This window comes from Eufriesea mexicana, unplaced genomic scaffold, assembly GCF_001483705.2.
Source record: "Eufriesea mexicana isolate 0111107269 unplaced genomic scaffold, ASM148370v2 scaffold630, whole genome shotgun sequence".
NCBI classification, from domain to species: Eukaryota; Metazoa; Arthropoda; class Insecta; order Hymenoptera; family Apidae; genus Eufriesea; species Eufriesea mexicana.
The window spans coordinates 1302242-1324942 of record NW_016908822.1 but is presented as its reverse complement, the minus strand read 5'-3'; the positions used below and the strand labels follow the sequence as shown (position 1 = coordinate 1324942).

Genomic DNA, 22701 nt, shown 5'->3' with positions numbered 1-22701 from the left:
TCGATAATGATCGAAGCAACTATAGAACCAACTGCGAATCTCGATAGATAGAGAGGAGATAGGGAGTTTTAAAAATAACATTGTCACCGACCCATTAAGTGCTTCACGACGGCAAATGCGTGGACGAAGCCTCGTAAAAGTTAGAGACGAGCGTCGCGAAAGTTTATCATTCATGGCATCTTTAATGTCCCGGGACGAACAGTTTATAATTTGATAAAGAAGCCAGCACTTAACCGGGTAGAATGGAACAAACATCGTGCGATGGGGAGGGGTCTCTAAAAGCAGCAACTTTTATCATAAGAAGTTAACAACAGCGTCGATCGCGGGAATCCAGCCAGCGATCGGGGAGCGTTGTTCGCGAAGACGAACGTGACTTTGGTCGTCCAACGAGCATCCGTTTTGGCTGCAATTGTTCCGCAACATTGCAGCAATTAAGCCGAACGAAAGGGCAACGTCGATTTCATCGCAAACTGGCTCAATCAGCGTTCGCGAGCGAGCTTTCTTTCGACCGTGTCTGATCAGCATTCTGGACGGAAGGCAGAGAGAGGACGAGAGGATAGAAATTCCCGAAGCCATTCGGCCCTGTCTTCGGATCCAGAGACTTATAGTCCTTTCGATCAATCTATTCCAAGACATCCCCTTTATGCGGATTCTGGGTAGTCGGCAGATCCCAGATTAATGTCGTTGGGGCTGTACTGGACATACCACTGGAGGCAGTTAGATAGCGAATGGCAGCTCGGGGGTTGAAGGGTCAAGGGGTGCGGATTGTTATAGGGCAGTGGCGGGAAGAGGGTGAGGGTGAGCGTGGGTGAGAAGCGGCACCCTTTGTGTTCGGGTCCGATCGCTCGAAAGATTAGGAAGAAACGAAAGCGGCTCGAGTGTTCGGGCCACGACTTAACGTTGCTACAAACGATACGGTTTACTTATTTGTACCTGAGCATCGATCAACGCCCGAATGCTTTTTACAGGCTGCCCACAGGAAAATGATTTTTTTATTTGTTTTATTTGTTTTCTTTTTTTTTTTCAAACGTATCACGCGTTGAGTAAAAGAAACCTGTGTGCGCGTTCAATCGATATCCCATTAGGAAAAAAGGTTGAAGTATCGCGTGAGCTTGTGGAAACGTGCTCCACCGCCAGATTGCTTTTTTTAATTATTATTCAATTCGGTCGGAGCATTTTTAGTCGACGTTCGTTCATTTTTCTCCGGAATATTTCACGCTATTAAACGCCCACCCCGGGCTGCGAGTACTCCGAACGACGGAAGTTTAATTCAATTTCGAAAGACATGTTCGGGAACTGAGAAGTAGCAGTCTCTGCACGATACGAGCAACGCATCTGAAACTTGGAGCAAGCAACTTCGCGTTTAAAGATCTAAGCCACTTTTCCAGCATGATCCGATAGTTTTCGGTCGAGCGGGATCATCCAACGTTCATCCCGGCGTTCTTATTTTCGATTTAGTGGAAAGAGGGGGATGCAAAGTTGGAACCACCTCGGTTCGCGTGTAGCGCGGATCCCAGAGGTAATATCGCAATGAAATGTGGTTTAGTCTCTCGGTCCTGCCACAATGGGGACTAGCGTGCCCCCGTGGTTTATCCCTGAACCCGTCGTAATTCCCCCCCATCCACTCGTACCACGTTACACGTTGTGCGTAACGCAAATTCATGTCGTCGGGGTATTCTCTGTCAAATTAGGACGGACCATAATGCATACATTATGGAAAGCAACGTGGCTCCCACTTGGATCATCTCGTCCTCCGACGATGTCCTCCGACGAAATTGCACCGCGTGGCAAAATTGACTCGTCTTTCTTTATTCGTGCCTTGGGCCTCGCCGAGGATCTCGTTCATTTTTAAACGTTAATTAAACTTATCGGCGTCTAAACGCGGTACGATGGTAAATTTGTGTTCAGAAAATAGGTCGTCTTCGTTCCACTGCGATAAAGGATCCTTATTTGTTCGGTATTCCGATTTTCTTATTACAACGAAAGGAGGAACGAGAGTGGAGATAGATGCTGGCAGTTGGGAAGGGAAGCAACGGCGAAAGATTATTTAAAATACATGAATATTAATGACTAGCCGACACCTCTGAATGTTTCCGGCTGCGGGGAAACGCAAGGAAGCCGGTCAAGGAATTTGTAGCATTCATCGGGTTACGAGTAAAAAGGCGAACGAAAAGGCAGCACGCCGTTGGGACGATTATTTGAAAAATGTAGCCGAATTAATGGGCCGAAATTTTTCGCGTTCGTCAAGAGAGGAGACAAGGAATGCATGCCTGTGTATATTTAAAATACCAGATAACGAAATATCATTCGTGCGAATAGAGCAAAAAAGTGATTACTTATTACGCTAATCGGGGGATATTTTTAGCGTAGAGGACACGAGATACAAATAACAATAATTTATGTATATCAAACAATGATATCGAAGAGACGAAAACACCGAGAGTCTTCGACACGTTAAATTCCCGTACCGATTTCCACCCATTCTCTCGGTGCTCTGCGAATCTCGTTAGTCTTCAATTACGGTCAAAGTTGCCAGATATGAAACAGGCATTAGGGGAACGGGTTAGCTAATCGCGTCTACTCGATGACAGGAACTATCTGTTTCGCAAACGAAACGTTCGCGGAAGATTGATAAACCAGGTGATAAGCGAATTTCGGATTCAGAAATTCCCTGGATTCGTGTCTTAATTATCCCTCGTTTCGTATTTCGTTCTCTTGATTACTGCTGCTTCCTTACACCTGAACGTGCTTTCTTACACCTCGGATCGTGACACCCCTTTTTGTCAACTCCCTCTCTCTTTCTCTTGCTCCCTCTGAAGGCGAAACTTGAACAAACGCGATAACAACTATCCCCGTGGCTGGCATTCGGATTGCAACGCAACATACTGCAGCAATGTAGCTGGAGAAACATCTGGACACGCCAGCAAGTTAAACTAAGACTGATGACTGAGCCAGACAGGAACTCCGGTCGCCATGGCGGTGAACCACACGAATCCCGTTCAGTCTTTCAACGTACCTATCCAGGAGGATACCGGCTGGTGGCACACTTCCTCTTCAGAAACGGATCGACAAGTTGGAACTCGCCAGGCCAGAAGCCACGGCGAATATTAATCCCGTTTTCTTGGTCGACATCCCGGTCAGCTTCCCCCGATGTACTCCGTAGAAATTTCCGATCCGTTCGCCGACCCTCGGTGTTATTGCAGTCACGTTAGACGAGAAGGTTACCAATAAAAAGGCGACATTTCACGCCCCGGGCAGCGGATATAAAATCCAGGAGACTTTTGTGGACTAAGGGAACGCGAATTCGACGATCTCCCTTTTCAACTGTCTCGCGCGTTACTGCCACGATATTAAATCTTACGATCTACTCGTCTCCTCTGTGGCCGGAATGTCTCTGCGATAATGGAAATCGGCGTGTTCTTTTCTCCTCTTCCTTAAAGTTAAAAAGTTCAAATCGATTCGCGTGCAGGGTCGAGCAGAGAACGCTAGCTATGTACGATTCGCCTCGATTAAATCGTAATTTCGCTATTAAACACGAACAAGACGTTGTTCGAGTGTATCTTCGTTATCCGGATTTTGTCACCCTGAAATAGAACGAACGAGCGACTCGCTATCGATCAACGAGATCCGCTTGAGTGCAAAAACGTAAAAGGCAGAGAACAGGGAGTCTATTATTCGTTAAATACAAAGAGGGTTCGTAGTGAACTGAAACAGCGACTGAGACAAAGGCACGGCGAATATTTGAAGATTCGTGGAAAGAAGGAACGAAATGACAGGTGAAGATAGAAAGGGATATCGGGCCGGGAAGATGGTCGCGGCTGGCCCGGAAGATGGTATTAATCAAATGAAGCGGTTTCTGTTACAAGCGAGGCGAAGATGGGTCTGAGCTGCCTGCCCGTACCCGGGGGATAATCAATCTGGAGAATTAGATCAGATAGCTGGTTGTACGTGAGCCAACTCCGTCTCCTTAGATTTATCCAGTCGCCAAGAAGCCTGATAAAGTACGCTGTGCTACCTCGATATCGAATAAATTCTACGCTTTTGCTTATCAGACAGGCACAATCGTTCGCGACTTTCTGGAAATTTAGCGATTCGTGCTAAAGGATGATCGGGTTGTCAATACGTTCTAGATATTTCCTATTGCACTTTCTTTCTTTCCTTTTCCCTTAACTAGCGTATAAATGACTCGGAATGACTCGGAAAAGAAAAGAAAGAAAAATATGAAGTAAAGCTACAGCTGTACAGTGCGTTCGCGCTGAATACTTTAACGTAAATTTCTGGTACCTTTTAAATTGAAATTTCGAATCGAGGGAACCTCGACTGCGATGTATTATCAGTGTAAATAATTCCAGAAAATAACGTTTCTTGTCTCTCTCTTTAACGCTGTCTTATTTTCACACGACCTCTTTTAAGTATAATATGGAATAGCTTGCTGCACCGCTGTGAAAGCTGTGCTCTGTTTTCAACCTATTGCTAGGTACGCAACGAAAATGTAAAAATTCGCAAAGATAAAACGACACCTCTATCTCATTTTCTAGCCGCTAGTCGGAGAACGAATCTTTCGCCGTAAGAATTTGCCTACGTAACTACGCAAAAGTGGATCTCGTGGGTGTCATTACCGGCTTAGAAGAGAGAATTGCAGCGAGGAATTGCTCGCAGCGCGGTACTTCTTATACGAGTGTGAACAAAAAAAATTTTCGCGATTCACATTCGCCAAATAATTTAATCGAACATCGAATCGCGAAAGAATTTCACATGGAGGAAATGCTTTCGATGTTCGTTCGAGCTGGTTCCGTGATTAGTATTCGTTTCCTCGAAAGATTTTCCGTGAAACAGTATTTCGCTATCGTAATGGGAAACAACCTCAATGAAAATACCAGTAATCGTTTGTTATAAAGATAACAACGTTCCAGCTTCGTAATTAGAATCGAGCTGTCGTTGTTCAATTTACGACACTCACTTTGATTAATTTAGTAGACAATTATGAACTCGGATTTTACGAGTCATAATTTTATGCGCAATCACAAACTAGAATGATAAATGGTGAAATAATCGGACTAAAACAATGTTACTTAACGTTTGAAATTGCATGGAATGAAGAAAAATTTGTAGACTGCAACTAATCGATGAATTTGAAGTTTTATTACAATCTTTTTATTTGATTCTAAATACAATCGCATCCGTACATTGTATATTTTCCTAGTGATAAATAAAAACCTTTCGTTAAAAATTCCGCTGCGGTCCCTCTATCTCTGTTTTAATTTATTTGGAAATCCAGTAGTTGTGATAATTCCAAAATACGAAATCCTCGCAAAAACGAGCCATTTTATTGTCGATACAAGCATTTCAACGCATATAAAATGATAATTTGAAGTATATCAAGGGAGAAATGAGGGAGACACGACCAGAACATTACTTGGCCAATTAAGAGGTACTTATATCTGTCTTAATAGTGCACTAACGACTTAATTAGCACCGCACAAAGTACGAATATTACGTTGCTAAGTACGGCACTATCTGGTTAAATGAAATCACTGTGTCTTAACTAATACACATACATTAATTAACTGTATTATGAATATAACGTGAACCTTCCAGGAAAATCAAAAGAGGATTACTTTTATCCCCCTTATTTTATGAGAAATAAGATCCTGAGGTCGATGCATTGCTAATTATTAAAATAAGCTTGTTAAGCAATTTATGAAAGCAATTTATATTACAAAGTTATGTTCAGTATAAAGCGCAAAGATTTTTGTTACACGACAAGGACGTTTGGTATTTTGATTACTCATTAGCCTATTACTAACATTGCCTCGATTACAGCTAAGATACATAAATACAGCTAATTGATTATATAGCGGAATAGTAATTAGATGGTTCTATGCACATATATATATATAAATATGATCTATTGGAGTTGAGATAAAATAACACCCACCGAAGGAAATACTATTTACCAAAAAATACATTTTCTTATGTTGATACAAAGATTGGTTAGTTTGATTTTTAGAAAATTCGCATGATATTTGAGATTTTTGGAAGAATCTGTAATTTACATCTATATCGCATTCCATACCATACATTGTTGCACCGTTTCGTATCCTTGCATTAATAAATTACGTTAATATAGCCTTACGATTATTAATACTAAATAAGATATTAAAACCAAAGAACCACGTATGTCCCTCAGATTTCCAGTCTCTTGCGAATAACGCTCGATATTCACAATTTTGATATATCTAAATGCAATATTGGAAAATTCATTAAACGCAAGGTTCTACGTAATTTCCGGGAAACAAACCCGTTATACCATCCATGACCCCCTCCCACCACCCATCGTCATTCTTTTTCAATACATAAATTACAGAGCTTTCCTGAAAGCTCAATTCATCTTCCTTGTCGGCATAATAATCATAAATTGCAACAACTAAAATGGTAATATTTTATTATATCTTACTACTACGTAAACACTCTATAATTTAAGAAATAATATTACGACATACCTTTCTCGATATAATTCTTTGGAACCCAACCAGGCAGATCTTCCTCGTCTGGCACAATAGGCATAATAGCACCGCTAGATTGCGTAGGTCTACCGAACTGTGGATGTTCTTCTTGTTCAGGTGGCGGAGGCGGTGGTAATGGTGGACTATTCGCACCACTAGTTCGACTAACTTGATGACTCAATCTTTCTGACAAAGTATGGTAATTGGTAAAATCTAACGTATTACCAGTTATACCGACCAATGGCGAGGGTGGTGCTAGAAACGAAAAACAATTTTCGATCCTTTTTTTGTTGTTTAAATTTAACGTGAATCCAAAGGATACTTACGAGGCATACTATTGTGTTGTTCCTGGGCATATCCTGCTGTCACGCTAGGTGGTGCTGGAGGTGGTGTTTGTGGATGACTTTGCAATGGATGAACTGTTCCTACTTGAGGTGGTGAAGTATGTTGAGTTGCAGTGTTTGTATGTGTATTATGATTAGTATTGTGAGTTGTATGAGATGTGGTATGTGCATGTAAAGGTAGAGTACTATAACCAGGACCACGTTCTCTTCTTGGATGGCCCAGTGGATAATTAGGAGCATAATGACTAGGAACTTGAGGTGGAGCAACTGCAGGTGGAGTCCTGTATTCCCGTGATCCTTTGCTTAATGTTCCTAGGTAAAATACGAAAACTCCTTAGAAGTAGTTCAGAATCATTTTAAGACAATAAATGTGTTGAATTTCTTTATTTACCAGTTCTTACTGCCTGAGGTGGGGTAGGTGGTTTAGTTGTAGGAGCTGGTCCTACCATAGCAGCACCCAATCCAGAACCAGTAGAAGCAGCACCTAAACTTTGAACGCTACCCTGACTTCCACCACGTTGCTTACTTCTTGGGGTACCACTACTACGTACTCCATGTCCAATATCATCCAAAATTGTATAATCGATACTTTTTCTCACATATTTAATTGGTTTCTCAGGATTAGCAGGTGCAATAATTTTGTATTGACGTACTGTAATTTTATTGGCTGTTAATACTCCGATCTCTCTTCTAGCTACTTTCTCTTTATGTATCATAACTGTCTGAGCAATATGGTTCATTTGGCTTTCCATTTCAGCAAGCTGAGATGTTTGTAAATCCAACAATTGTAAAAAATTATAAGCAAGAGTATTTATTTGATAGGCTACACTAGCCAGTGACTGGGTGGTAAAGTTTTTGGTTTCTTCTAAAGCTATTCTCTTGTTTTCTGCTTGAAAATAGTTTGCTTCGCAATAATCTGCTACTCGTTCAAGATTTATATGATTCTCAGCTAGGTTGCTCCTTCCCTCAGGAATTTCCTGACCAAGAAATGCTGCTAATTCTGCCATAACTTCTGAATCACTGCCTACCCCTGATGATACACAATAAGAACCAGATTCTTAACAGAACCACAGTGGTATTTAAAAAATTGATGAATTTTACTTTATGTTTAATGTAGATGACATCTCAATAATAACATTACTTGCAACGGTGTAATTAACAAAAAAAAAAAAAAAAACAATATAAAATGACATTAGATAAATGATGCACAAAATGCAAAATTCATGACTCTAAAAAATGAGGTTATGTAACTTTCATAAGAAACCCGTGAAAAGTTTCCCAAATAATAGAAATAATATTTGAGATGTCTTTCTGTCAATTTGATGTTATTTGAACAAAGAAATAAGGAATGGCTAAATAATAACTATTTGAAGGGCGGTGCCCCACATGTAGGAAGCAAAATGGAGGAGGAACTTAAATCTAAAGACGAATCATGGAAAATAAATCGTTGATACGATAAATGATATGAAAAAAATAGAAAATGAACTAACGGTACTCAGCCATATCGTAACTACCAGCTACTACACCTTCTTTAATTCATAATTACCAAAGATCTCAGAAACTGATTAAAAAAAGTAAATAATAATTTACGTTACTCGCTCAGTATGAACATGTATTGCACCGAAACATTACTGAACAGTGTTCAGTGGAATTTCTTTGAAGTTAAGAATAAGTGTTCTTGATTTTGATTAAACTTGAAGAACAGACACATTAACATCTACACTCATGTAAAAGACAAAACTATATTAAACGATACGAATGATAAAGAAAGATTGCACAAAAGAGAAAGGAAACCAACTTTTGACGACAATGTTGAAGGAAGGTAAAGATGACAGACACTTCGAGACCTCGTGAGATTCGTATCGATTACCATTTCGAGACATCGAACAATATTACAAAATACAGTAATTAAACCGTAAATTTATAAAGGTAGGCTAGTAAAAGGAATATTCGTTATAATTAGTCCATTAGATATTAACGTTGGAAAATACAAGTAAAGATCTTTGTGAAATTACAACATGTTTGAGTGTACGCGATAACAAGTGGTATACTCCTTTGTGATTGAGTGTTCAGATCGTTCGAAAGCAAGTTCGTAAAAAAGTCGACAACTATTTCGTCGATTAAGGGTATCAGATTCGATTAAAGTACCATTGTTTGTGACAATTCAGAAAATGATACTTTCTGTGTGTATATGCGAAACTAATAAATCATTGCGAAAAAGTTGATTCGCAAGAAGGCAATCATTATCTCTTGTCAGTTTCCTTGACAAATATGTTTAAAATGAATAATCTTTTGAAAGAACTAGATGCTCTAAAAATTACGAGCGACTTTTCCGACGATGGTTTATGGGCAAGATGCATTGATCTTGTTCAGAAGAGTTATGTTCCTGAGAAAACCGTCGGTGCTAGTCGACCATGCGAAGAAGACGATTTCAGAGAGTATAAACAAGTTATAGACAGAAATTTGCAAAATATCAAATCTATCCTTCAGCATATCATTCACAGTCGTAATGGAGGACATGTGCAAATAGATTTAAATGCAGCAGTAGTAAAAACCTTTACTATCAACTTGTTATTACTTATTGGAGAACAACATGAAAAAAATGTTTGGAACACTATAGAGTCTGTATCTATCTCCAAAGAATTAATCAACGGAATCTTAGAATTACATAGACATCAAGTCATTTCACAATTTTTAATGGAACAAAATAACTTTACCACAGTATTGTTAACACTAAGGCCTAAGTTATTAAAAGATACTTGGAAATCTTATCCAGCAGCCCTAGCTTGTTATAAATGGATCTTATATCAAATTGAGGTTTGTAGATAAAATTAAAAGAACAAATTACAAATTTCATTGTACGTTAAAATATATACTTTTTTTTTAGAAACCAGGTTTATACAATCATATTAACGACGTGCTTCCAACAGCTTTAATAATTGTTGATGATTATGTGCCACAAAATGTTGTAGTTGGTCTTGAATGTTTACATCAAATTATTCAACATTCTCATTTGGTAAGGATTTCTATCAAATTTCAGTTATTATTTTGTTCAGTCATATAAGTTACTAATTCCAAATTTGAATATTTAGAAAAAAGGATTAATTGACACAGGGTATGCCAAAGTAATTTTCCATGCTTTAGAGTGTTTAACTCATCGAAGAGAAGCCAAATATGTAATTTTGGTATATTTATGCTTAACAAGTTTGTTAGCTACCATTGAACATTGGGATAATACGTTAAATGTGTTTGAAGTAAGTTTGAAAAATTAACATAAGATATTAATATAAGCACAAATGTGATAATATTGTATATTATTGCAGTGGACAAAGCGGGATGATATTCTAGCTGTTTTGCTAGATAATATGGAATTTGAACAAAATGTAGAATTGAGACGTGTGTATATGTTGAGTTTACCTCAACTTTTGACTAATATTGGTTGTGCCAAGTGGTGTGAAAGATTAACAAGAATACTTTCTGAATATTGTGAGCATCATACAGATTTAAAAACATTAAAAGCAACATTGGAGGTAAATATTCTTACATGTAATTTATCATTACTTCATTATCTTTATTATAAATTTAATATAATTTTTTTAGACTGCAAAAACCTTCCTATTGATGTTTCATCTTCGAGTGGCAGCTCATTGTGTACCTCTGTACACTGCCTTCTTAAAATTGCATTTTGATTTAACAAAAACTCCAGTATTTGACAAAGAAATAATACAGAATTTAGAGGACTGTATTTGTTTATTATATAAATTATCTCCAAATGTAGGTTGTGCAATTATGAATGATGATCGAATGCGTTCAGTGATTAAAAATAGTCTGCAAGTAGTTTGTTTAGGTGATACTAAATATTTTCAATAAACAAAATATGTAAACCTGATTTAGAATCTAACATAATAAATCATGGGCTACATTATCTAAGAAAAGAAAATGTTATTTTTTGTAGTTTCGTAGAGTACAGTATGATAAAATATAATGAAAAGTACTTAGATGTTTTATGTTGTGATTTAAAAAATAAATGTATAATACTTTGTATTGTAAAATAGAGATTTTTGTTAGAAATTTTGTTTTCTTTAAACTACCCTTATACCTTGTGGTTAAAATAATATTATTATTAAAGTAAAAAATATTGCATAATAATAAGAAGAAGAAGATATTTATTTAATTGTGCAATTAGCAATGAAACAAGTTTCTGATATATTCTTATGTGTATAATCAGTGTTAAGAATGAAGCAAGATAAATTGTTTTGCTCCTATCAGAAGTGCACATTATAATATAGTTAACTCTTTGTGTTGTTTATTTAAAGTTTTGTGTATATATTATAGTGTATAATAGTAGAAAAGATACTAATTGATAAAAAGAAGATATAAAAGTCATATTAGATAAGGAATTCAATCATCTATAAAATTAGAATTTCTTTGTTCTTCATAATAACATAAATAATAATTATTTTATATTTGGAAGAAAATTTAAAAAAAAGTTGAAAAAGTTCGACTTTGAACTAAAAGATAAAAGGAGTAGTAAAAAGATACATATAAACGTGAATAACAGTCCATATATGTACAAAGATATTTACTCTTTTTATTTTTCCATTTAAGATAGATATTGTATTAAGTAGTTCATCACAAGTTAGAATAATCAGTTTGTGTTTAATATTGGCAGACAATATGTCTCCGTTCTTAATTGTAATATTACTTTTATTAATAGTGTATAAAATTTATGAATTCATCATTTCTATACCACCAAATGTGCCACCATGTAAGTTTTATTAAATTAAAATTATTAAAATTTTCATTTATAGATAATTGTAAAATCTTATTATTTTTAAGTTGTTTCTTTTGTCGTTTCTTCACTGTAATTTAAACACTTTATTAATATAGGTATTCCACGATTACCGATAGTAGGATCTTATTGGCATTTATTATGGTATAATTACAAATATCCCTTTAAAGCTATTGCATATTATGCAAATAAACTACAGTCTAAAGTTGTTACATGTTATTTCGGTCCGTACATAGCTGTTATCGCGAATGATTATAAAAGTGTTAAAGAAATATTATCAAGAGACGATTTTGATGGGAGGGTGACTACCATAGACGCTATCTTAGCAAGAGCATTTGGAAAACAATTAGGTATTTGTAGATGAAAGAAATTTAATATATCTATTAAAAATGTGTGCGAAAAATTGTTTTACATTTTAAATTTAAACGCGCAATTCTAGGCATTTTTTTCACCGATGGTTTATTTTGGCAAGAGCAAAGAAGATTCGCTCTCCGAAATATGAGAGATTTTGGATTTGGTAGAAGACATGAAAAATATGAAACGAACGCGATGGCAGAAATTGCGATTCTAGTTGACATGTTGAAATGTGGTCCTATTAACGACAAAGAAAAGGTATTTTAAAACTTGGTAAAAATGATTAGAAAATTATAAGATAATTACCGAATAATATCAATTCATTTATTAGACATATTTACGAAACGGTTCTGCATGTTTTCCGGATGTTCTGTATCCATATGTAGCGAATAGTATATGGGATATTATGTTCGGCGAAAGATTCGATCGTTCGGACTATCATAAATTAAAATATTTTTGTGAATGCGCTATGATGTTTCAAAGAGCAGCTGATACTACTGGAGGGGCACTATTCCAATTCTGGTATTTGAAGTATTTTGGAAACATGTTTGGGTTTTCAAATATGATGAAAGGAAATTATCGTATGATAGACTTTATTATGGTATATTTTACTTCTCCATTTTAATTTTTAATTTACTTAACTTTAATACACTAAATACCTATGAAAATGACACAACAATTATAGGAACGTTTAAACAATGAAAAGTATTCAGATAATGATTATGACAGAAGTTTAGTAGACCGATATTTAAAAATTTTGAATGAAGACTGCGATGGAAGACCTAGTTTTTCTGACAAACAACTTATTATGACCCTTGTGGATTTCATCTTTCCAGCGGTATCTGCGGTACCAAGTGTCCTTGTACACGCAATCAAACTTGTAATGCATAATCCGAGAGTACAGAAAAAGGTACAAGAGGAAATTGACAGAATAGTTGGAACCGGAAGACTCGTTACATGGGACGATAGAAAGAAGTATAATCTACATGATATTTTTGTTATAAAATATCCTGGAATTTTTTTTTAATTAAAAAACTGTAAATATTTTAGTTTACCGTATACTGAAGCGACTATACGCGAAGCACTTAGATGCGAAACCTTGACTCCGTTTTCTGTGTTTCATAAAGCAGTAAAAGATACTACTCTTAATGGTTACAATGTCCCTGAGAATACAATAATTATCGCAAATTTATCAGCATTAAATAATGACCCCGATTTTTGGGGTGATCCCGAAAAATTTAGACCTGAAAGGTTTCTCAATGAAAATGGCCAATTAAGCAAAGATTTCACCTTTCCTTTTGGATTTGGTACGTAAAATATTTTAAACAATATTTAAACAATAACTACAAAACAATAATATCTTTTTCTTTTTATAAATTAGGGCATCGTGTGTGTGCGGGTGAAACTTATTCAAGATATACTATGTTCGCGGCATTCGCTGCATTGATGCAGAACTTTAATTTTTCGTTTATAGACGGAGAACCGACGGGTCTTGAAGATAAGTTTCCAGGTTTAATTATAACTCCAAAAGAAACATGGATTCGAGTGGAAACACGTTATACTTAAGCGATAAATTATATATCTTTTTATTTCTTTATAATTGTTTCATAAATGTATATAAATATTTTTTTAAATAATCTTTTGTATAAATAGCTATCACAATATTTTACAACTAATAATATTCTCATTATGTCTAATCTTATTGCCTGATGCCATTTTTATTACAGTTTAAATACAAATACAAAACAAATTGTCAGGAATAAATATAAAGTATATATGCAATTTATATATCATAAATTTATTTTAGAATTTCAGATAGACAAAGAGGGAAATTACATTACATTAAATAAACACAATTAATATACAAAGGTTTTTACCACAGAGTTGGATATAACTGAGTATTATATCATTGATTATACCATATCTAGTAGTCTAAAAAGTAGTCAATTCTTTTTAGAATATTCAGTGTCCATAAAATAAGAACTTTAGATATAGGTATTGCAACTCTGAAGAAGATAGGGAAGATGCGCTTAATCTATGTGCAATAAAAATTATGAACTTACTTATGTATATACATCTTAAAGTTCATCTTCACAAATTTGTCATTCTCTTTTTTTCTCTTTTATACAGAATGTTTGTTAATTTTCTGATTTTCTGGCATTAAAAGCAAATATGAATCAATTATTAAAACCCAGTATTTATATAATGTATTATGATATTAATTAATAAAAATTTTTGTTATCTAGTTTACTATACATGTTAATGAATTTCAAAAATGCAACAGTGGTATTGCTTAAAAATAAAGACGTTTACATACAATCAATTTTGCCAATAGCAAAATATTGGTTTTTAGTACAGTACAGAAGTACTGTTGCTCTACATGTATATTTTAAAATTTTTTATTACTATTGTAAATGTACATACAATTCTGCAAAACTATTACATAATTAACTTCTTGTATACAAAAGATTCCTTAAGTGGTATGAAATCATATTGTACATAGCTCCACGTGTATATTTAAGTTATCAATTAGGATTTAATTTTACAATGCTGCAATAACACTTTATTTCATATAATTTACCATATGAAATACACTTATTCTCTGTGTATCAACACATATATTGCTAAACACATTAAGACAAAATATTTAATTTTGGGATATTCATTCATGTATATTGTAATCATTCCTACATATGGTAAGAAACCCCTTGCTCTACCAACAACATCCTCGTGTGTCAACCATAATTGACCACGTGCATATAAACCTCTATCATCAACAGAATTGTTATCACCCTTTGTTAGAAATTTAATAGTATCATTTGCATCACCCCTAGAATATATTAATTATTGTTTAATAATTTATATCTCTTAATCCTTTCAGTACAAAGATTTAAAAGATACTTACTTTTCATGTAGTTTAAGTACTCTGTGCACAATTGGTATATCTCTACCTTCAATTTTGAAAACAACAATTTCTCCTACTCTGACTGGTTCATCGTGATAATTAGTTAAGAATAATAAATCTCCCCTATGAAATGCTGGTTCCATACTACCACTATAACATTAAAATTTAGATGCATAAGAATATAATATCGAAATTAAAATATTGAAACATTAAGGTACATCTAAATTACATATATAAAATATTTTTATAAAATATTATATACTTCAAATATCTTATAATTCTAAAATAATTCAAACACTGTAAATAACTTCAAAATGTTGTACTTTATTGAGAGAAACATGGCCATAAATATCCAATAAAACGAGTTCATATACAAAATTTAATAGAAAATCGATAATATATTTTAAAAATAAATTTATTCGCGTGAAAGATCTGTCTAATAAAACTATTAGGTTAAGTATTCAAATACCTGAGAACTACCACAATTGGACTTTCACTACTTGTTACGACCATCAGACCTTTCCAAATCATTAAGGCAGATGAAACAATCATACCAAAACTTAACATTTGATACAGGAACTGTAAAAAATATTGAAAATAGTTTATAACTTTACAACTTTTACAAAAGTATTTCTCCCGGGCCGCCATATGTACCCGCTTGTAAAAATCTACAATAAACTTAGGTTAAAGTTTATTCATTTACCTGACGTTTATTCATTCGTCGCATATCGTCAAATATTGATTGCAACATGATTATAACCGTTCTTTATAAGAATCACGATGTAAGCAGAACAATTACAACTCTAATTTCAATTCTGTTTAAACACAACCGGTAACTCCGCGTATTACCACGTCACATAAACAATGGACAAGGAACGCCGGAACAAGCGGAATAATCCAAATGGATTAGTCCACATTTAGTGAACGACGGAACGCGCGCCGATACTTTTGAACGGAATATTTCGATTGACTATTTTGGATATTAAACAGTGTATTTTTAGATATCAGTGTTCAAATATCGTATTAAATGAATCAGCTCGTTTTAAAGTTACTATAAAATCGTAGTTTTGTAAATTTGTTCATCATGTGTATATAATTATTCAATAATCCGCCAATCGTGTTCTCGGCGTCCATAGTGCTTTAGAGAAGACATGTTAATTTTGATGCAACTTCGTTAGGAAGATTTTTCACCAGTGATGGAAATATTAATAACTACATAAAACAGTGCAAAGGTACATATATGCTTAAATATTTCTTTTTCTTTTAACGACAGATTATTTATTTATTCAAAATAGGGACAAAAATTTTAATCCAAAATTTATGCGAATTACTTCGTAATTTACGTACTTTATACTTCGTAAAATCTGACATGTTTATGAATTACCATAAGCAGATGCATATTAAATGCATAACAAAAATGCAATATTTGAACGAATGTGAAAACATTTAATTTATCCTTAAAATTTGTCACCTTTTGTTAAATCGTCAGATTTAAATCGAGCAACAAATATTTCTGGCGCCATATTGACTTCTGCGTCGATCTTTTGAAATTTGTGACGACTGCGCATAAGATCTTCGTTAATAGTATTAAGCTTTTGCACATTTGTAACAAAATTAATTTTTTTAATCGAGTCACCGTGATTTTCATCGTCAAAATACCATTGTGAAACCATTTCTTTTAATGGCTGCAAATGGTTCACGTTTTCTTGGACCTTCTCTAGTTCCTCCTTGCAAAGTCGTTCGACTTCCATCAATTTCTGTTCGTAGGCATTTGCAACCATTTTCCATCGAGCGTTATAACGTTTCTCCGCTTGATTAAACGAGTACTCGTCTTGATACTTGGCCAATCTTTTCTCATATTCAAGTATAGTCAATTCCCTAAACGTATCCTCAGAGGTGATATCTAAAACATCTCCTATATCATAAATTAATTGATCCATTGAACATTTCGAAATGCTTTACATTTTATCTTCTGAGAAAGATTACCCAAATTGTTAGATAACGGTGATTCCGCAGCATATGCTGCCGCAGCTGCACGTGCAGCTGCAGTTGCTTCTTCCAGGGCCAATACATCATCTTTTTCGCGTAAGAATTGTAACTCTTCTCTTTCCTTCTTCCAAAGATCTATTTCCCTTCCCAGTTCCTCCTTTAAATTTCTCATTACTTCACTGAGCGACTCTATGCGTTCTCGAAGAATACAGCTATTGGTTACGAAAGTTATTCAATACTACGCGTGTTGTTTTTTTCTTTAATTAAAAAAGGTATTGACATAGCGTATACTTTAAATCTTTATCGTCTTGATCATCTTCTACTGACTGTGCACCCTCTAAAATCATCGACGAATCTTCTGGCTGTTCAAGAACAGCTGATAATTTGTCTAACGAATCATCATTTTCAGAAGTAGGATCATAGTTTGGCAGCACATTTCTTAAATCCAATGTTAAATCGGTGTCCCTTTGTTCTTCCTTCCCCTGTTCTTCATGCAATGATTCTTTGCACTGATTATCGATATTTTGAATACTGTCGGTATTGCTTGAACAATCTGTTGAAATTTCTGTCGATGACGCATGTTCGTTTTCCATCTATGATATTTTCTTCGACGTTCATAAAAATTAGCGGTTAGACAAACTTTTTAAACAAACATGAACTATTAAAAAATTGGATCGAGTGAAGTTATTTCAGTTTACATATTTCATTTTATGATATGACATTGTTTTTTCACTGTGTTTCCTTAAATCACTATTCCTAAGTATGTAATTTTATTTATGTTTATAAACATCGTACATTAGCAATAGTAGTTATCGAAGGTGAAATGATTATTTATTATCATTATACTTTATATATAAGAGGGTCGATAAAAGCGTTTACAGTTGTTTGTACGTTTTTCCTTCGAAGTGTATAATATTTATCTGTGATGTTTCCTTTTAAAAGTGAATTAGCAAATTCTGTAAGACATGGGTATGTGTACTATATTGAATTTTTGATACAGGTTGACGGTAGTGAGTGACCTCTTCTACCATCGGTATAATGTTAGTTTAGTAGGTTATTATTGATTTCTCTCTGTTGAAGTCAAATATTTAAAGAAATCAATGATTTTTCTGTAATAATAACATAGAAGTTGAAAGTTTGTTGATTATAAACAATCTGAATAGACGAAGTTATTTTTTATTTAACAGAATCAACCTTCTGCTCTACATGCATGATAGTTACATTGTCATAGGTTATGTGCATTGCTATTAATGCTAATGATAAACGCACGAAAACGTATTTATCGAAATACGTTCCAAAGTGTTGATTTCTGTGTTAGAGTCTTATTTCTTTGAATTAGTGTCTGAAATTATATTTCCTGCAATACGATGACAGAAAGAGGTTAATTAGAACTTGAATTTAAAAAGATTTATGCGGACTTTTCTTAGTCTAAAGTTCTTAACTAACTAGAAATCATGTTCTCATATCTCCGGTCATTAGTGTACTGGTATTTCAGACCCATTATAAAATGGTTATTACGGCATACAACACAAATGTGTGAACTTCAAAGAATATGTTATGGAGAACTACCTGGAGCACCAAGAACACTAGCTATAGAGGAATCTCTTAAATTATCTAGAAATCCTAACATTAAAACTCTTATAGGCTACTTGAATGATTTTGCTGATCAACGTGCACTCAAGGGAAAAACGAGACATAAAATTTTCAAAGAAGCAATTGCAACTGTGTTGGTGACTAAGAAAGTAAATCCAACAGCTCATCCTGACTTTGCCAAATCATTTGGTAAATGTATACTGTTAATTTGGGGCTATAGACAACTTTGTGTGGAATGTGAAGAACTTAGGAAAACACCTTATGATGCTGACAATCTATTGCATGAATTCTCGTTATTAAACATATGGAATCTTTTGATGCCTGATGAGTGTTTAGATGCTAGAGTTACCAAACAATGGCAACACATTGGCTTTCAGGGTGATGACCCAAAAACTGATTTCCGTGGAATGGGAATTTTGGGATTAGAAAATCTACTTCATTTTGCTAAAGAATACCCTAGTGCTGCAAGACACGTATTATCACATTCAACACATCCACGTTATGGTTATGCATTTGCCATAGTTGGAATAAATTTAACAAGTATGGCTCTAAGATTATTAAAAGATGGAAGTGCCAAGCCTTTTATTTATAGTTTCTCAAAGGACTTTCCAACAATTCGTGCATTTCATTCCTTTTATTGCTATCTTTTCTATAAATTCGATAGTTTTTGGATTGATTCAAAACCAAGTAATATGATGGAATTTTCATCCATACAAGAAAAATTTGAAAATAGTATCAGAATAGCACTAGCTAACCCATCAACGGTCTTTAAGATAAATATATCAGTAGATAATGTTTAAAATAGATACAATATTTTCTGTTGGTAAGACTAAAAATATCACAGAGAATAAACATAATTTTATTATTGCAATGCACAAAACTACTTTTTGTAATGTATGCAGCACAGTGTCATGTGAGTGAATAGAACAGCATTATTATAAACTATGAAGAATGTAAGACATAAAACAAAAGATGATTATTGTGAAGTGATTAAGTTACAGAAAGCTACAAAGAATCTCGATACATTTGATATATTTATACTTTATTTTTCTTCTGGCAATAAAGCTAATAAGGGAAATGTGTGTGTTACCTAATGAATGTGGAAGGGTTCACATTCTAATAAAATCATTTATTTAACAATAAATAAGTTAAAGTACAAGGTTTATCCAAATAAATATATTACTCTCAATATGTTTTTATTTAATTTTTAAATAGGTGTATGTAAATATAAAATACTTTGTATATTAATTCAGATGTTTTTTCTTAAGAGAAAAATGTCATATCCAGCAGATATATTATTATTATGCATACAACAATAACAGTTTTAATTGAAAAATATTTATTGTAAATCATAAAAAAACATCTCTGTTAAAAAAAGGTTATACTTGCAGTAATTATTAAACACATTTTACATAAAAAATAAGAAATACAATTGTTAGAAATAGAATATAACTATTTGTATTTTTTTAGAACATCTACATTATGGATACTGATCAAATATATAAAATTATGAATGTAAAATATCACGTGACTTGTAATATATAAAAATAAGAAATTGATTTTAATTAAAAATTTTATTTATCTTGGGTGTATAAATTGTGCTTTGTACAAGATTATAAATACTACTGATAGCTTGATACAGTACCCATAATATAGTCTTTGGTACACGAATATTTAGTCTTTCTTTTGTGCCATTTCGGTTTTACGCCTGAACTTAGAAGCTACAGAAATTATAATGAATACACCAGTCGTTATGCTGCCGAGTTTCATTACCCACGGATTTTCATGAAGAAAATTTGCAATCATTTGTACAAGGTCATCGCTAAAAGTAAAATTATGTTCGTAGTCATAATTGTACTGCACTAATTGATCGTGCATAGAAGGCTGAATTTACTAACAAATGTGTTCAAACTTACAATGGGCTTTGCGGCACAGGGACGGTTTCAGCACGTGCGTTTCTGTACCATTCTTTTACAAATGATACGAAAGAATTAACGTCGTATTTTGGAATTTGATAACGATACATTTTACCATGTCTGAAACTACAAGTACAAAATAAATTATGTCAAGCATTATAAGATTGTAGCATGTTATTAATCCTATTTATTATCACAGCATATGCTGTACTTTCTCTTTACTTACAATATAAATGTAGGAGTTTCACGAACATTAAATCTTCTGGCTGTAGATGCTCCAGTTGTACTTTTATCTATACGTGCCACATTAATCTTTTGCTTTAGTTTTGCACCTACAGCTTCCAATCTTGCAATCATTCTAACACATTCTACACAGTCTACGCTATAACTGTTTTTTACAGAATATTTATTAGATATTCATAAAATAAGATACGTAAATCAAAATGTAAAATCAAGACTTACAACATAACAAACCAATCCCCAGTTGTAGCTCCACTACTTGCTTGGGTTAAATGTTCAAATGTATCGTCTGTTAATTCTTTCACCGTAGGTTCCTTGTTTTCAATAAACATAGTTGAAATTAATTCATTATTTGGGGGTCCTATAAAAAATGTAAATTAATAAAAGTATCTTTTTCTTAAAACATATTTTCATAGATGTTGAAATTTATACCATCATAAAGTAAAGGCATTCCATGTCTAAAGAACAAAAGTGCTGGTTCTTTAGTAGCACTATAAAGGCTAAACAACTGACTGTTTACAGCTTTTACAACCCAAGCAGACAAAGAATTCACAAGATCTTCTCTTAAGTGTACCATGTCATTTTCAAAGTTATCACATGTGGGACAATTCTTGTTTGCTATAAACATTACATACATATTAAAATTAATAAAATTTGGAGTATTTTACATAGGCAAATTATTAATCTCTGGATGTATTATAGTTTATATAATGTAAAATAAAAGGAAAAAAAGTTTGAAATAAATAATAATTTTCACTCGGTAGGTTATGCCATGATTTTCTGCAATGAGTGAAATTTATGGAATTTTTTAATAAAAGAATAATTTTCTTCTTTTTTTATAAATATATTTAACATTAACATATAGTATTTCAAAAATTTTTGCAACTAGGCAAAAGATAAAATGTATGTAAATATGAATTAAAACTCACTAAAAAGCACAATCACATATTTCTCAGTATTTATTAGATTTATAAGCTCATCGTCGCTTACTGTTTCGAGACCAGCAGAGTGAACGTCAATAAAATTACATATCAAGATGAAAAATATTATTCGTAACATTTCGTATTGAATTAGACCAACAATATTGTATGGAATATTTTCATCGGCTACTTCTCCACGTCAAAGAGGTTAACATTCCAGTTCTATTTTATCTTATTTTATTTTACTCTGGTGGAACTGCCTGAAATTACAGAAAATTAATTTATTTTTTATACTTTTGTTAGTAGTCCAACGTTAAGATTAAGTTGATTATTTTGTCACGTATATTATTTCCATTGGTTTATAGAATCTTTATATTGTTATAATTTTGTATCTAGCAAGAGTTTACAATACTTGGTATTCAAAAGTAGGGGAAAGATTTTATTAAACGATATTTCAATTTATGTTATTATAAATAGAAATTCCTAGAATAAAATTCTCAAGATAAAATTTAAAGTCTATAATAATATTTATTTGCACATTATTTAAATCCTCGTTGGCATTTTTTAAAACACGTATCATCGTCGATAAATTTTTTAATGCACTTTTTTTAATTTAAAATGTAATCGCTTGTTTCTTGTATCGCCGACAAACATTTATGTACACACGTTTGTAAATTCCTTTTTGTGTGCGGTATAACAGTGAAGTAAACGCAAGAAGTATCTTTTAGCAGGATAACATGCTTTGCGTGTTCATGTGTCTACCCTGAAAAAGTAATAGCACATCTAGTAAACAGAACAGCTGGTTTCATGTAAATTTTACGTTTCGTGTAAATTTAAGCTGTTACTACAGCTTGATTTACCGTAACTTAAATGAAACCCACGTACTATTTCTTAGTGCAAATCGTTTCAGTTGATATTTCATACTCGTGTAACACTTTGCGTAACAATTTATAAATAACAACGAATTTAAACAAACAAATTTAACAACATATCTTTATTTACATGTTATATATAATTAAAAACGCGATAACGTTTTTGCTCATCCAATTATCTTCCATTAGTTAACAAACAGTCGATAATTTGATAGGGTAAAAGGCCAGTGACATTCGATAATTACTTCTAATCGCAACGCGCAATGCTTG

The 22701-nt window shown here is 33.6% G+C and overlaps 7 protein-coding genes across 9 annotated transcripts; 3 read left to right on the top strand and 4 right to left on the bottom strand.

Annotated features, from left to right (window-relative positions):
- Positions 1–5797: 5797 nt before the first annotated feature.
- Positions 5798–8694, bottom strand: Abi (tyrosine kinase Abl). Of its 2 annotated transcripts, XM_017898432.1 has the most exons (5): positions 8341–8442; positions 7242–7880; positions 6833–7162; positions 6504–6761; positions 5799–6427 (listed from the first exon to the last, which is right to left on the bottom strand). In XM_017898432.1, exons 1-5 carry the CDS (start codon positions 8351–8353, stop codon positions 6264–6266), a joined length of 1404 nt encoding a protein of 467 aa, XP_017753921.1. In that variant the 5' UTR covers positions 8354–8442; the 3' UTR covers positions 5799–6263. The 2 variants fall into 2 exon arrangements, with proteins under 2 accessions (XP_017753920.1, XP_017753921.1); XM_017898431.1 differs by lacking the exon at positions 8341–8442 and adding an exon at positions 8649–8694 and having other exon boundaries at positions 5798–6761.
- Positions 8695–8873: 179 nt separating this feature from the next.
- LOC108546387 (TELO2-interacting protein 2) lies at positions 8874–10720 on the top strand. Its single transcript, XM_017898443.1, has 5 exons — positions 8874–9667; positions 9738–9866; positions 9943–10104; positions 10174–10380; positions 10451–10720. The coding sequence occupies exons 1-5, from the start codon at positions 9122–9124 to the stop codon at positions 10718–10720; spliced, it is 1314 nt and encodes a 437-aa protein (XP_017753932.1). The 5' UTR covers positions 8874–9121.
- An 807-nt stretch (positions 10721–11527) lies between these two features.
- Cyp304a1 (Probable cytochrome P450 304a1) lies at positions 11528–13562 on the top strand. The gene is made up of 7 exons (XM_017898440.1): positions 11528–11618; positions 11741–11992; positions 12082–12254; positions 12328–12597; positions 12682–12971; positions 13047–13303; positions 13378–13562. Exons 1-7 carry the CDS (start codon positions 11528–11530, stop codon positions 13560–13562), a joined length of 1518 nt encoding a protein of 505 aa, XP_017753929.1.
- Positions 13563–14507: 945 nt separating this feature from the next.
- Positions 14508–15738, bottom strand: twr (signal peptidase complex catalytic subunit SEC11 homolog C twr). The gene is made up of 4 exons (XM_017898441.1): positions 15605–15738; positions 15371–15480; positions 14902–15051; positions 14508–14826 (listed from the first exon to the last, which is right to left on the bottom strand). The coding sequence occupies exons 1-4, from the start codon at positions 15650–15652 to the stop codon at positions 14592–14594; spliced, it is 543 nt and encodes a 180-aa protein (XP_017753930.1). The 5' UTR covers positions 15653–15738; the 3' UTR covers positions 14508–14591.
- Positions 15739–16358: 620 nt separating this feature from the next.
- On the bottom strand, positions 16359–17483 carry LOC108546395 (uncharacterized). The gene is made up of 3 exons (XM_017898452.1): positions 17182–17483; positions 16888–17102; positions 16359–16816 (listed from the first exon to the last, which is right to left on the bottom strand). The coding sequence occupies exons 1-3, from the start codon at positions 17481–17483 to the stop codon at positions 16359–16361; spliced, it is 975 nt and encodes a 324-aa protein (XP_017753941.1).
- A 283-nt stretch (positions 17484–17766) lies between these two features.
- LOC108546389 (ELMO domain-containing protein 2) lies at positions 17767–19283 on the top strand. Its single transcript, XM_017898445.1, has 2 exons — positions 17767–17859; positions 18386–19283. Exons 1-2 carry the CDS (start codon positions 17816–17818, stop codon positions 19281–19283), a joined length of 942 nt encoding a protein of 313 aa, XP_017753934.1. The 5' UTR covers positions 17767–17815.
- Positions 19284–20071: 788 nt separating this feature from the next.
- LOC108546384 (thioredoxin domain-containing protein) lies at positions 20072–21812 on the bottom strand. 2 transcript variants are annotated; one of them, XM_017898438.1, is made up of 6 exons: positions 21569–21812; positions 21072–21257; positions 20862–21000; positions 20626–20787; positions 20400–20525; positions 20072–20305 (listed from the first exon to the last, which is right to left on the bottom strand). In XM_017898438.1, exons 1-6 carry the CDS (start codon positions 21696–21698, stop codon positions 20158–20160), a joined length of 891 nt encoding a protein of 296 aa, XP_017753927.1. In that variant the 5' UTR covers positions 21699–21812; the 3' UTR covers positions 20072–20157. The 2 variants fall into 2 exon arrangements, with proteins under 2 accessions (XP_017753927.1, XP_017753928.1); XM_017898439.1 differs by having other exon boundaries at positions 21630–21703.
- Between the last annotated feature and the right edge of the window lie 889 nt (positions 21813–22701).